Source organism: Oryzias latipes, chromosome 17, assembly GCF_053564925.1.
Source record: "Oryzias latipes strain Hd-rR chromosome 17, Olatipes_Hd-rR_3.1".
NCBI lineage: Eukaryota > Metazoa > Chordata > Actinopteri > Beloniformes > Adrianichthyidae > Oryzias > Oryzias latipes.
Window position 1 is genome coordinate 3030490 of NC_136253.1, and position 14511 is coordinate 3045000.

The 14511-nt window shown below is 40.3% G+C and overlaps 1 protein-coding gene across 2 annotated transcripts in view; it reads right to left on the reverse strand.

Moving 5' to 3' along the window:
- cntnap3 (contactin associated protein family member 3) overlaps positions 1–14511 on the reverse strand; it is a 195534-nt gene that overhangs the window by 180962 nt on the left and 61 nt on the right. For both annotated transcript variants that reach the window (XM_023965219.2, XM_023965220.2), the window contains exon 1: positions 14327–14511. This exon is cut by the window's right edge. In XM_023965219.2, coding sequence (XP_023820987.1) covers positions 14327–14408 — 82 coding nt within the window. In that variant the 5' untranslated portion in view covers positions 14409–14511. The remainder of the gene's footprint in view (positions 1–14326) is intronic.

Below are 14511 nucleotides of genomic sequence, written 5' to 3' on the forward strand. Positions count from 1 at the left end.
CTCACAACACATTAACTCACAGCACAACACAATAACTCATAACACATTAACTCACAACACATTGACCCACAACACAACACAATAACTCACAACACATTAACTCACAGCACAACACAATAACTCACAACACATTAACTCACAACACAATAACTCACAACACAACACAATAACTCACAACACAACACAATAACTCACAACACAGCACAATAACTCACAACACATCAACTTACAACACATTAACCCATAACACAACACAATAACTCACAACACATTAACTCACAACACAACACATTACTCACAGCACAACACAATAACTCACAACACAATAACTCACAACACAGCACAATAACTCACAACACATTAACTCACAACACATTGACCCACAACACAATAACTCACAACACATTAACTCACAGCACAACACATTAACTCACAACACATTGACCCACAACACAACACATTAACTCACAACACATTTACTCACAACACATTAACTCACAACACAACACATTACTCACAGCACAACACAATAACTCACAACACATTAACTCACAACACAGCACAATAACTCACAACACAGCACAATAACTCACAACACATTAACTCACAACACATTGACCCACAACACAACACATTAACTCACAAAACATTGACCCACAACACAACACAATAACTCACAACACATTAACTCACAGCACAACACAATAACTCACAACACATTAACTCACAGCACAACACATTAACTCACAACACATTGACCCACAACACAACACATTAACTCACAACACATTTACTCACAACACATTAACTCACAACACAACACATTACTCACAGCACAACACAATAACTCACAACACAATAACTCACAACACAACACAATAACTCACAACACAGCACAATAACTCACAACACAACACAATAACTCACAACACAGCACAATAACTCACAACACATTAACTTACAACACATTAACCCACAACACAACACAATAACTCACAACACATTAACTCACAACACAACACATTACTCACAGCACAACACATTAACTCACAACACAATAACTCACAACACAGCACAATAACTCACAACACATTAACTCACAACACATTGACCCACAACACAACACATTAACTCACAACACATTTACTCACAACACATTAACTCACAACACAACACAATAACTCACAACACAGCACAATAACTCACAACACAACACAATAACTCACAACACAGCACAATAACTCACAACACATTAACTTACAACACATTAACCCACAACACAACACAATAACTCACAACGCAACACAATAACTTACAACACAACACAATAACTCACAACAAAACACAATAACTCACAACACAACACATTAACTCACAACACAACACAATAACTCACAACAGAACACATTAACTCACAACACAAGCTGAGAGTTGTTTTCCCCTGCGCTCTTCAGTGGATTCTACACAGCTAAATACGGTTGTTAATAGCAGCAGGTTGACACGATAGTCGGGGCGCTCTGGCACAAGCGCAGCAGCACGAGGATGAAAGACATCAACATTTACCATTTACCATAAAATGATGATGACAAGTTATTTCCTTTACTGTAAATTAACCAAATACCAACTGTAGTTCACATGGCCACCTCCAGCATCCCTCTGTACGAGGCATCTGCACCCCTGTTCCTCAAGAGCTGCTGCTCTGCTTGTTTTGAAGCTAAACCCAATTCAGTTATTGGTGATAAGTTGGTTTGAGTTTCTCACTAACTGAACACAGCTGATCCAGGGGACCAGCAATCACGGAAGCAGGGTCAGCGCCCAAACTCTTGTGTTTACGCATAGCTAAGCAAGTTTCTACAACTGTTTTCAAAACGCACAACTATTGAAGATGTTTTAAAAATTTAAATCTGGTTGAACTTTGACTATATAGGGATTCTTATTTGGTGGTGACATATGAATGTGGTCCCCTTTAATGTCACGGAAGTGCCAACCATTTAAAAATTGATCATGGAAGGGGAAAAAAATAATAATTGTGGTTTATGGAATTATAGAATACCAAGTCTTTTATACATCAGAATAGAGCCTGGAGCAATATTCGCAAGATTCACACCCTTTTGACATTTTACACCAAGCCTCTTCCAACTGTAGGTGGCAGGCATGCGTTAGTAAACAGTAGAAAAAGAAAAAAAACGAAAAGCCCCTTCCTGCTTGATCAACGTGAACGCCATATGTTAAATGTGCTTTCAAGAGTCTTCTTGACACACATCACATGCCCAGTGTGAATGTATCTTTCTACATTCATCTGTGACAACTTCTGTTTTGCTTCCAATTCTCAAAAGTTGGACTTTCTTTGAATCGTTTCTGTAAAAACCACTGGGCATATGACCTCATCTTTGCCCATTTTCTTCACAGTTACAAAGTAAAAAAAGATAATGACAAAACATGTAGATCACAAGTGGATCTTAAAATTGATTTTCAACAAGCTACTATAAATTTTACTTGTTTTTCATTGAGCAAAAAACAAGATTTCTTTCACCAAAACACTCATCTGGGTTTATCAAAGTCAGTGTATTTACCAAATGGTTTCCAACTTTAACTTCATCAATTTGTTTCACAAAAAAGTAAACATAGAACTAGAGCAATAAAAATAAAAGCATACAAATAAAAAAGGTAACAAATTAGTGGGATCTGTTTTTTTTGTAGGTATGCTGTTCTGTTTTTGTTGCCTGTTATGATGCAGTGCTTTAATATCTCCCTGAAAACCAGATCTATAGACACCTGTTGTGTTTTCTCACTCAAGGAAAAAAAAAATCAACAACAAAGTTTTCATCTTATTACTTAGGATGGAAATTTGGTGACTCATTCAAACAAGTGAGTCACAAGCTCCTTAACAGCAACGACAATGCAAAACTGAAGACACACGCACACACAGCAAAAGTGCGGCAGTATTATCAGTCATTAGGCCAGGATTAAAGTCATTTAGCGTTTGTGAGATAATCTGTCATTAGGCAATGATTCCAGGACACACTCCAGCAGCTCTGAGCCCGCTCAGAGGGGAGATAAAAGGACGCCTGATGATCATGAGGGAGTTTTACTGAAGATCAGGGAAGTCAAACTGCAAATTAGAGCTGAACTAAAGAAAAAAAGATAAAAATACATTTCTCTGACAGAACTCTGCAAATACAATTTAGACAGTAATGGAGTGACTGACAACTTTCTACAGTTGAATTGTGCTGCATCGGCTGAGGAAGCCTTTATGGGGAGGAGGGAGGGCCGCCCAGTGGCATCCCACTCTTCATTCAGCATCTGCCAGCCCCAGCATTCGGAGAATGCAGCAGTTTCCTGGTGTTCAGCACCAAACTGATCTGCGCATTTCAGGCTGTAACTATTTGATTTCTTCATATTTGCAGACCTTCCTGGGGGAAAGTGCTTTGTCATCCATTCTCTGTTTCTTTCTGGCTCCTCTGAGTCAGCATTTTATTCCCAAACCTCACTGAAATGTGAACTAACAAACAGCCTGACACTGGTCTCTGTCATTACAGTGTCAGCGGCGCCCAAGCTGTGCTTCAACTCACAGAAATAAATTAAATATGGGACACCTCTTTAACACCTCATTACATGGTGGTGGCACTTAATGTGTTGCAATAACAAAGGTGGAAGTTGGCCAAGCACACAAGCAGACCAAACAATCGATTATGGTGGCAGAGGGGGCAGAGAAACACTTTAAGCACAGGGTGTCCAAAGTAAGGCAATTGCAGCCTGAGATGATTATGTCATTAGCTCTCAGCGCATTTCAAAAATATGGAGCAATTTGGTTCACTCAAACAAAGTTACTTGTTACTTGTATTTGTCACACGCACAAAAGGAAAACAAGATGTGAAATAAATGTGGTGCATCCTTCATTTAAGATATGCACAGAGTCTGAATAAATAATTAATCAGTCCCTCCTGGTTCTTGCAAGCATTGTTGCAGCACAAAAAGCCTGATTTTGCAGCAGTTTTTCTAAGAAGTTGCAACACTTTTCAAATAATTTGCAAAAACGGCTGCACAGTGGAACAGTGGTTAGCACCCTAGCCTCACAGTGAGAAGACCTGGGTTCAGATCTTGGCTAGGACCTTTCTGTGTAGAGTTTTCATGTTCTCCCTGTGCATGCTTGGGCTTTTTCAGTACACTCCATTTACCTCCCACAGTCCAGAAAAATGCTTTAAAGGTTAATTGGAGTCTCTAAATTGCCCCTACGGGTGGTTGTATGGCCCTTCAACAGACTGGCAACCTGTTCAGGGTGTATCCTGCCTTTGCCCAACAGTTGCAGGGACAGGCTCCAGCAACCCTGTGATCCCCAAAGGGATTCAATCGAAAAACTAAACGACTGATGCAGTAAATGACACGATTTTCAACTGAAAGCTTTAGCAGGAGTAAACAAATTTTAAAATGTTTTGTTTTTGATTTGCTACAGCAGCAGAAGACCACACCGGCTGCCACTCCTGTGACCCAAGAACAGGAAACTAAGGCTACAATTCACACTGGCTCACCAAAATTGAACAATTGAAGATTGGAAAAACATTCCCTGGTCTTATAAGTCTCCATTTCTGCAACCACATTTGGATGGCAGGGTCAGAATTTGGTGTCAACAGTAAAAAAGCATGGATCCATCCTCCCTTGTATCAACGGTTCAGGCTGCTTTATGGTGTGGATATTTTCTTGGCACACTTTGGGCCCCTTAGGGCCAGTTGAGCTTGGTTCCAACACCACAACCTGAGCATTGTTGCTGACCATATCCATCCCTATATTACCACAGTGGACCCATCTGTTGATGGCTACTTCCAGCAGGATAGCGCGCATGGCATAAAGCTGCAATCATCTGAGACTGGTTTCTAAAACATGACAATGAGCTCACTGGACTCAAATGGCCTCCGCTGTCACCAGATCTCAACCCAATAGAGCACCATTTGGGATGTGTAGCCGACAAATCTGCTCAATTGTGTGTTGCTGTCATGTCATCATGGACCAAACTCTCTGAGGAATGCATCCATTAACTTGTTGAATCTCTGCCCCCAAGGCTTAAGGCAGTTCTGAAGGTAAAAACAGGTCCTACTCAGTATTAGAAAGGTGTACCTAATAAAGTGGACGGTGAGTGTGGTAGATTGTTTTAAAATGGTGAATCATGGAATGACTCAGAGGAGATAATAACACAAGAAGACAGGTGTGATCACTAACAGGAAGTACATTTGAAAACATTAACCTTTTCAAAATAAGGTAGACATTTTTCTATACTAGTAAAATCAAAATAAATTACAAAAATTAATAAACCAAAAATGCTCAAAATACTCAGAAGCTTCAAAATTGAGATAAAACCCAGTACAAACTAGCACCTCTGTCAGTAGCCAAGACCTCAAAATGGTTTTAGCAGTGACAGCAGGCCCCCAGGAGCTGATATATTCAGAATCATTCATGCACATAAATACCCTAGAAACTAAAACTAACAGAACACATTTAATTACCAGCCATCAACAACTTTCAACGTGTAAATGGAAGCTAATTTTCACCCACTGATATTCAGTGTCAGGCCGACTCAAAAACACTCTCAATGTTCACTGAACTCTCACTTCATGTTCACTTTAACAAGTGAACACAACAGCTGCGGGCAATTTTCCTCTCGTCTGTCTCCATGCAGCAAACGCACTTGATCACTTCCAGGTGAACAAATCCATAATAGTGTTTAAAGTGATATGTAATGAACAGCAACAGAGAGGAGGAAGATCTCAGTTTGAATCAGTTTATTCCTCAGAAATGTGTCTCAGCTTGGGGTTTGTGGCTGGGCTTGTTGCAGGTTTAAATGCAGGGTGGCAGCTGAGCTGATAAGCTGGCTCTATTTTCAAATAAAGATGAAAAGCCGCTCAACTTACAGAAGTAATTTTGGCCGGCTGCTGAAATATTGAGAGAAAAAGCACAAATACCAAAAGCTCACTGGACAGTTTTTAGCTCCCTTCCAGTCTGCTCGATAAACAGCTTTAGGCAGACTTTGCCCCCGGCTCCGCCAAGAATCCCAAAACAGATGATAAAACAAATGATATGTGAAGAAAAGACGATAATTAAATGAGCAATAATCTTACAGCAGATCCTCTGGGGAACAAATAGCTAAAGGACAATATATTGACTTCAGATAACTCCAGAGCTTTGGTGTATTTTGGTTTTTGTTATAACCTTTAAATGCCACAAACTCCTTGCTTTTTCAACAGAGCAAATAGGAGTCTGGTTTTAATTTTTACTGTACTCGTCACTGATAGAATTCCTTCATTGGACTCAACCTTTTACTTGAATTCAGAACCAGATAAAAGGAACCCGCTTTAAGTAACTCACATCTTTGAACAACTAAGAACCATCTTCAACACAAAAGCCAGAGACATACAAACTTAGCGTTACACCCTTAAACCAAAAACTACCAATTCTGTTGCAATCAGAATCTACAGATATTGTTCATCATTGCCTTGTTTTAGTCGAATGACTTGCCGGTGTTCACAGTAATCATGATGGATAGATCAAAATCAAATTGATATATTTCTGGAATGACTTGAGAACAGCTGGTCCCCCGTTCCTCAACGAACACAGTTTAGACTCGACACACATCTTAAAATGGACATTTTCACCCTCTCACATCAGAAAAATCTCGCTTAATCATCAACTGGGGGGGTTAGCTGCACTGTAATATATTTCATTGGGTTTTGCCAATAAAATACTGTCATTTATTTCAGAGCAATTTGCTGTAAAAATAACTCAGAAACTCGGCCAAGTTTTATGGCCACGTAAACGAATGGAGAGGGTCAGCGGATGCTGAAGTGCATACTAGAAAAGAGGTCACTGACTTTATGCACAGTCAATTGCTACAAAGCTCCAAACTTTATGTAATCTTCAGATAAGTCCAAGTCCAGCACGCAGAGAGCTTCATGGAACAGGTTTCCATGGCCGAGCAGCTGCATCCAAGCCACACATCACCAAGTGCAATGCAAAGCGTTGGATGCAGTCCAAGCACGCCGCCACCGGACTCTAGAGCAGCGAGATGCCTTCTCTGGAGTCAATAATTATACTTTTCCATCTGGCAAAAGAGTCTAAGTTTGGAGGTTGCCAGGAGAATGGTACATTTTGTACTGAGTGTGAAATTTGGTGGAGTAATTGTGTGGGGTTGTTTTTTAGGACTTGGCCTCTTAGTTCCAGTGAAAGGAACTTGGAATGCTTCACATGTTGCACAATTTCATGCTCCCAACCTTGTGGGAATGGTTTGGAGCAGCCCTTTCCTCTTCCAACATGACTGTGTTGACCAGTGCAAAAAGCAACGTCCATGAAGACATGGCTGACAGAGTCTGGTGTGGATAAACTTGACTGGCCTGCCTGACCGGAACCCAATAGAACACCTTTGGGATGAACTACAGCGGAGACTGAGAGCCAGGCCGTCTCCACCAACATCAGTGTGGCAGTGGCTCAGGTGGTTGAGGAGGTCGTCCAATTGAAGGGTTGGCGGTTTGATCCCCGCTCCCCCCAGCCAACTGTCGTGTCTTTGGGCAAGACACTTCACCGTCCCTGCCTCCAGTGTGGCTCCACTGGAGTGTGAATGTGTATGAATGATCCCGGTGATGGTCAGAGGAACTGGCAGCCACGCCTCTGTCAGTCTGCCCCAGAGCAGCTGTGGCTACAACCGTAGCTTACCATCACCAGGTATGAATGAAGACGGAATGAATAATGGACACACTGTAAGCACTTTGAGTGACTTGAAAAGCGCAGATAAATCTAATCCATTATGACTTCACCAAAGCGCTTTTGGAAGAATGGTCAAAAATGCCTAAAAACACTCTCCTCAACCTTGTGGACAGCCTTCCCAGAAGAGTTGAAGCTGTAATAGCTGCAAAAGGTGGACCCACATCATATTGAACTCTATGGGTTAGGAAGAGTTAATATGTTCCAGGTATGTGAGTGAATACCTTTGCTAATGTCGTGCATGTCCTTTATGGTGAGAACAATAAAACAAGAACATGTCAAAAACACCAAAAACACGGTCGGACTGCCATACGTGTCACTGAACCAACACAAAAGACTCTTTAATGCTGCAAATAAGAATAAACAGTATATTTGGTTTCATATTTTCAGAATTCTTAACCACAATTGAGTCTTGTCGGTTCATTTTCTTCAGTACTTTTGCCATTTATTCTGTTTGTATGTCTCCTTGTGGGTTTTAAGCTCAGCCTTGTGGGCCTCCTTTGTTCTGGATTATCAGCCTCAGCAAACTTCAGAGTTTGTTTTTGTTCTATTTTTTTTTGTAATTAGGAAACTTCCATTTTAATCATCACAAAATAGCAGTTTCTGCTAAAGTAAAAACGTGCAACAAAGTTAATTATTCTACAAAGTACAACAGACTTTCAAACCTTCGGCTAGAAGAATGTTGAAAAAGCAAATTTCACTGGAGAATATGTACGTCAATGCACAAGGACAAAATGTCCGTTAGTGAAGCCACTGTTTTTTCACTTGCAAATGGAGCTGCAGATTTATGAAAGACACATTTGAGGGTTTCACTCTACAGTAAAAGGTTTTTCATTAAATGGAAAAACTTGCAGAAATAGAACCGCTTACCAGGTCAGTTGTTGTGGGACAGCGAGGTTCACCTGAGGTTATGAAGTTAAGTTCAAAAGAGACAAGTTAACAATGGAGGGTAAAGTGCCGTCGTCTGCGTTCATGACCACGCCAACGATGCCTCCCCCAGCAGTGGTAGTTGTAAATGTGGCCATATAGCTGGTAACAGTTGTCATTGTTGTGTGTGAAGCAAACACGCATCCATGTTTTGAGTATAAAATATGCTAACTTTCATTTTATTTTGTTTTCATTGTAAGACAATGAAGTCATTAAAAGTATAGAGTGCGGCTTGAAATAAAATTTTCTGAAAACACTTTAGGAGACACAGCCAGCAATTTCTGTAAAGGAAGAACACAAACAGCCGCTGTTATGGTGAAAAGGCTGAGAAACTGGTAATTATGTTATCACTTTGCTAGAGACAGGTTTACACACGTCTGCTGCTGTGTGTTGCATTGTTTTGCGTCACTTCTCAAGACTTCACCTTACATGAAAAAGTATAAACCTTTCTTAACTATAATAAAAGGCAGGGGCGGGAATGCAGCGCCTTCCACCTGCAGGATGTGGATCAAAGTCTTTGTAAGTAGGACTTTTTATTTTCCTGCAGAGTTTATATACAAGTGTTTAAAACAGAAGAGCTATGTGAAGCAATAAGGCAAGAATACTATGAGAGTTTGACATTATTGGACTGATCTGAACTGAATTAGATTAGAGTGTTAAAAATAATTAGCTTGTTGTCTTGCTTTGAAGGATTACTTGCATTCTTTGCAAAGCTTTCAGAAAAATGTGCTGCTTGAACATTTCCATGAATTGAACCAAGTAGCCAACTAGGCTATTTGAGCTTCCAGTTTTAGGTATTTCTGCCAAATGAGATGTCTAAGTAGGATGAAGAAAAGGATTCCATCAAAAAAAGAAAAAGAATAAACTCATGAGATAAACTTAGTCTCACAGCTTCAGGTTGCTGCATTTCTGTTTTGATGGGATGTTAATCTAGTAGTGTTGGTTTTTAACATTGTTGTGTGGTTTTGCTGCCAAATGTGAGGCGTGTTTTGTCTTCATGTTAGCGGCTTTTGAAGAAATGTTTGGTTCCGGCTCAAGGACAGGAGACGTCTCTTTGATCCAAAAACCTCATGAATATTCAACACACCTGAAATCCGCTTCCTAACTGTGACCTTGCAAGAAACAAAAAAATTGAATTATGCACTTGAGAAAAAAGAAATGCAAAGAGGTTCTTTTTGGATCCTTGAAGGGGAGATTCTGTAAATTGTTTTGCAGGAATGATAAACAAAGCCCATTATTTTGTTCTTATTTAGCTGGCAGCAGTAGATTTTTGACCAATCAGCTTTAAAGCTTGTTTTGAATCAGAGTTTGTGGCTTGAATACTCCTCTCAGAGGCACTGAACCCCAATCACATCACAGAAGATCAAAATCCTGCTTTTGGTGTTTTTTAGTCCCAATCCAATATTGTTTTGATCTGTAGTAAAATTGTTGGAGAAAACCTGTCATTTTCTAGGACATAATTTCTGCAGTGCATCAGGAGTTCATCAGAAATTCACCTCTGAGTTCTGGGTGGGACTGTTGTTGTGCAGAAGTAAGCCTCCGCCGATATCCCATCACTCTTTGCCGTTAGCTTACAGTCCCTCACAACCCCAGCCACTGGTGCAAAAAAAAGGCTAGCAATAGCCGAGCTATCCTGCCGTACAGGTTTGAGCCAGATTCCAGATGACGTGCATGGATCTAGTCGTCTACAAGTGGCTGCATCAGAATGGGGCGGAGCAGGGAGACTTTGGCTCGCACATTGCAGTTGCTCTGCCACACGTAAAAGCTTTTTCAAATGGCAGTTTTTTTATCTTCTGATCATGATTTAAATAAAGAAATACTCAGAAAGGCTGTTTTAATCTCACAATTTTTTTTATATGTCCTCCATCATGAGAAAAATGCCAAAAGAACATGCTAAAAACACCAAAAAGCACAATTTTCCTTGCAATGGCTCTTTATCATTTTCTTAAGGCATCTTTCTGATGATGAAAAACATAAAAGAAAGTAAATTAAGCTTAAAATTCCATTTCTGAATATTTCTTTATTCAAATCGTTGTGAATCTGTAGCTGACTTAAAAACGCTTTCACAAGAGATCAAAAAATGATCAGAGTGGGACTTTAATAAATCCATAAAAACTATGAGCACAGGGCAAAACATTCAATCATTTCAATAACTTTAGCTTGTTTCTAATAGGCCAGAGCCTCATCAATCTTTAAGATACACCCTTCTGGTCTGCTGTCATTTTTGCAACACGTCTGTAATAAACTGTGACGCGTTTCTCAGTTGATGCAGATGTGGCGCCTTCAGCAGTGATCCTTAACTTCTTCTGCTGTGCTGGTTTATTGTCCGTGCATGATGAGTGTGCTGTTGGGTCACGCCTGGCCAAAGCCAGGGTCACTGAGAGGATGAAGAACCGAAGATAAAGGAGAACAAGGCGAAGGTGGCCAAACTTTAAGTCCAGACAGGAAAGATTTTAAGACTTAACACCCGACTGATTCAAATGGTCTATACTATGCTTTTCTTAAGCCTTTTGGAGTAAACTATATTCATATATATTATAATTTGCACATTAACAAACACATTTTTTATGAAGTATTAGTTATTTCCACGGAAGTAAGACACGATCTCTGAGGCAGCGCCTTTTGCTCCTTGTAGGTGCCGCTCAATTCATGACGTCGACCTAGAACCGCCCTCGGAAGTGTCTCTGCATTTTGCCCACAAAAACAAACAACATCCAAACTTTTGCAAAGATGGATGTGCACATTGTGCTTATTAAAGCAAAGTGTTCTGCTGATCAACGCTAGCTCCCCAGAAAAAGTGGGTGTGTGTGTTAGCCAGGGGGCTACATGCAGACTCTTCCTGGAAGGGGCGGTTCCTCACTTGTATATATCACAATGTGAGAACGCGCTCGTTTTCGTGGATTGGGAGGGGCTGGTGCTCAAAGAGGTGGTTTTTTGGAGGAATTGTCAGAAATGCGTGAATGGATCAAAATAGAGTAACAGTGGACCCTTGGTGCGGAGCAACCCCGCCCGCACTCCCTCCCCCTCCCTGTTGGTGAGAGCTCATGACCATAGCGTACTTTCCATTTCACAAATAGGCTCTTTTTCAACTGCATTTTCTCCGTCTTCTCCTGTTTCACAACTTGAGTAAAGGAATTCTCAGAAATGTAATATTAAGCTTTATTTTCTTTATAAAGTCCTCCATATCAGACAAATGCTTCAAGAACAGGTTAAAAACACCATTTTCTTTCGGAGTGTCTTAAATGAAGACTTCCGTCTTACAGGAACTTGGAATTGTAATCCATCTCCAAGCAGTTCTTATTACTAAAATAAGTTATTAAAACACTGCTTCTCTGTCAGTAAATCTTTGCAATGGTTTAATAGTCATTTACAGCTGAACAAATGAGTAACCAGCCTTGTGGGTCTTTAAATAATATTTGTTATATCAGTAAATCCCAAAGGTGTTTAACTGAACTTTTCTGTGGCCTGATGCAAGCCTGGCTCTTTAGCAGGACTTTGTTGCAGGCCCACATCCTTTTTACAGCAAAACTATTTACAAAACAAACCTCATACAGCTTTTCTGTCCCCAGGATTGCCTGAAAGATGCAAAAGCAACTAATGACGAGATGAAACTAGACAAAATTTAAAGAGACATTTCTGTTTTCATATGCAACATTATTCCGAACATTAGCAACATTACTGTCATAATGACGTTTTTAAGAACTACTCATAGAAAATTCAATTTGCATTGATTCTGAAATCAATCTTGGCGTGCCTGCACCATTGACACTACAGTGTTTGTGCCCTATAAACCCTTAATAATAGCTTTATCCATCAAAACAATGAGCTTTACGCCAACATCTTTAACCCAAAAGTTGCTTTTAACACTCAGACAACCACGTTTTATCCTGGGTTTTTGTAACATTTAAGAGGCATCTGCAGTTTGAACTTTTAATTAAATTAAAAAAAAAAACTATTTTATGTGCAACATTTGGCAAAGAATTACTTGTTTCTTTTAGGCTCCATCAGAGCTTACAAAATGAAACCACAATATGCTTTTAATAACTTCATTACAATCAAATCTTTGAAAATCAAAGAAAATATGTTTAAACTAACAGAGTTAGCAATTTTCTAAAGTATATAATCAATTTATCTTTTTATAAACTTTAACAATAAAATACAAACTCCACATTATCATTTGCTGTTTTATAAATTCAACCAGTTATTTTTCTAATAAACTTTTTTATCTTTAAAATTTCCAGGATGAATACAAAGGTTTAAGTTCTGCTCACGGGAAGATTCTTCTCTTTACTCTTAGTTTAGCCGCAGAATCAAAGGGTTTTACAACTTTTTTAAGTATTAACTTGAATTTATGGAGCATTCTTCGCTCCGTCCCTTTAGTAGAGAGGGAAAACAGGCTTCTTTAGGCAGAAGTGCGTAAATGAGCAAAATACATTTTAAGCCATTTATAAGGACATCTACTTCTACTCTCCTCCTCTCCTTTACTCTTCATAATTTATTATTTGGTGCAGTGGGATTCATGTATTGTCCCTCTGTCCCAATCCTGAGTGTACATTTTAATCCAGAACAGTATCAATAAAATCCCTTTTAAATACAGAACAACAAATCATCTTCCTTTCATATTCCTTTCTAACAGCCAGTACTTGGAAGCTGGTTCAACTTATCAGAGCTTCCTTTAATGGACTGACTGGCTCAAGTCTTCTGAACAAAAAAAACTACTGGTAGCAAGATAGAGCATAGTCGTAATGAACAGAGAGCTGGTCTCAGACAAAATTCTCTGATTCCTTGTTCAAAGCGGTTTTGCCTGAAGCTTTTAGCTCAAGAGAAACATGGGAAACGTTAAGCCTCCACTTGCTGGGTTTTTTCTACAAAAACGTGTAAATATCCAAAACTGCAACAAACGAGGAGACAGCAAGTCTTTGATGGGATGAGAATAAGCTGAGAGTGGAAGATTTCAAACACTTCCATCTCCAGATCCATCATCTTCCTCTCTGGACCTCAGCCCCTCCGTTCATCCCAGCTCCACACCTGCAGGCTGACACAGCAGCCCCATCCCCTCCTCAAACCTACAACCTCTCAGTCCAACCTGTCTCTCTCTCTGGCACCCCTTCAGCCGGTGGCTTCGAACCAGAGCCTTCCGCTGCACTGAGCACCAAATGAAGCATGCAGCTCTCAGATAACCTTGTTTTGAGCTCACTCAGGATGAATCATCCTATCAGTGGACACACTTCAGGGGTCTTTGCGGCAGAGTCCTTACTACTGCACAACAGTTCAGGTTTGAGATCAAAGTGGGTCTGCAGCAGCAAAGGGGGGGGGGGGGGGGGTCGCAGCAGGGTTCATTATGTGAAGGAAGGATACTGAAAATCTAAAGGGATTTTTTATTTTCAGAAAACTTGACTCTTAAAATGTGAAAGGAGTAGATTGATCAAAAAGACTTCTCACTGAAGCACCGATGCGCAACGGGAACGCGCAAAACCCCTTCCACTCCACTACATTAAAACCGTAAACAACTGACTAAAAATAAAAACTGGATAACTGCAGCATCTTTGATAGAACATTGGCACGTGAAGAACAGCCAGGCAGCAGTAAGCATCCGCTTTGGAGACGGATGAAGTCTCCAGCCGGGAAAAGTAACCGCGCGCAGCCGACTCACCTCCTGCGGATGTCCCGCTGCAGGAGAGAAGCAGTGCGAGCCGAGAGATAATCCAAAAGACTCTTTTACCCCCCAAAGCCATGGTAGAGCTGCGGGAGGGCTGAGGAGAGAGGCTGCTGGCGGAGAGACACTTCCGACCTCTCCTCTCTAGCTCCGAGAGAGGTCTCCTCGAGACTGACGAAGGA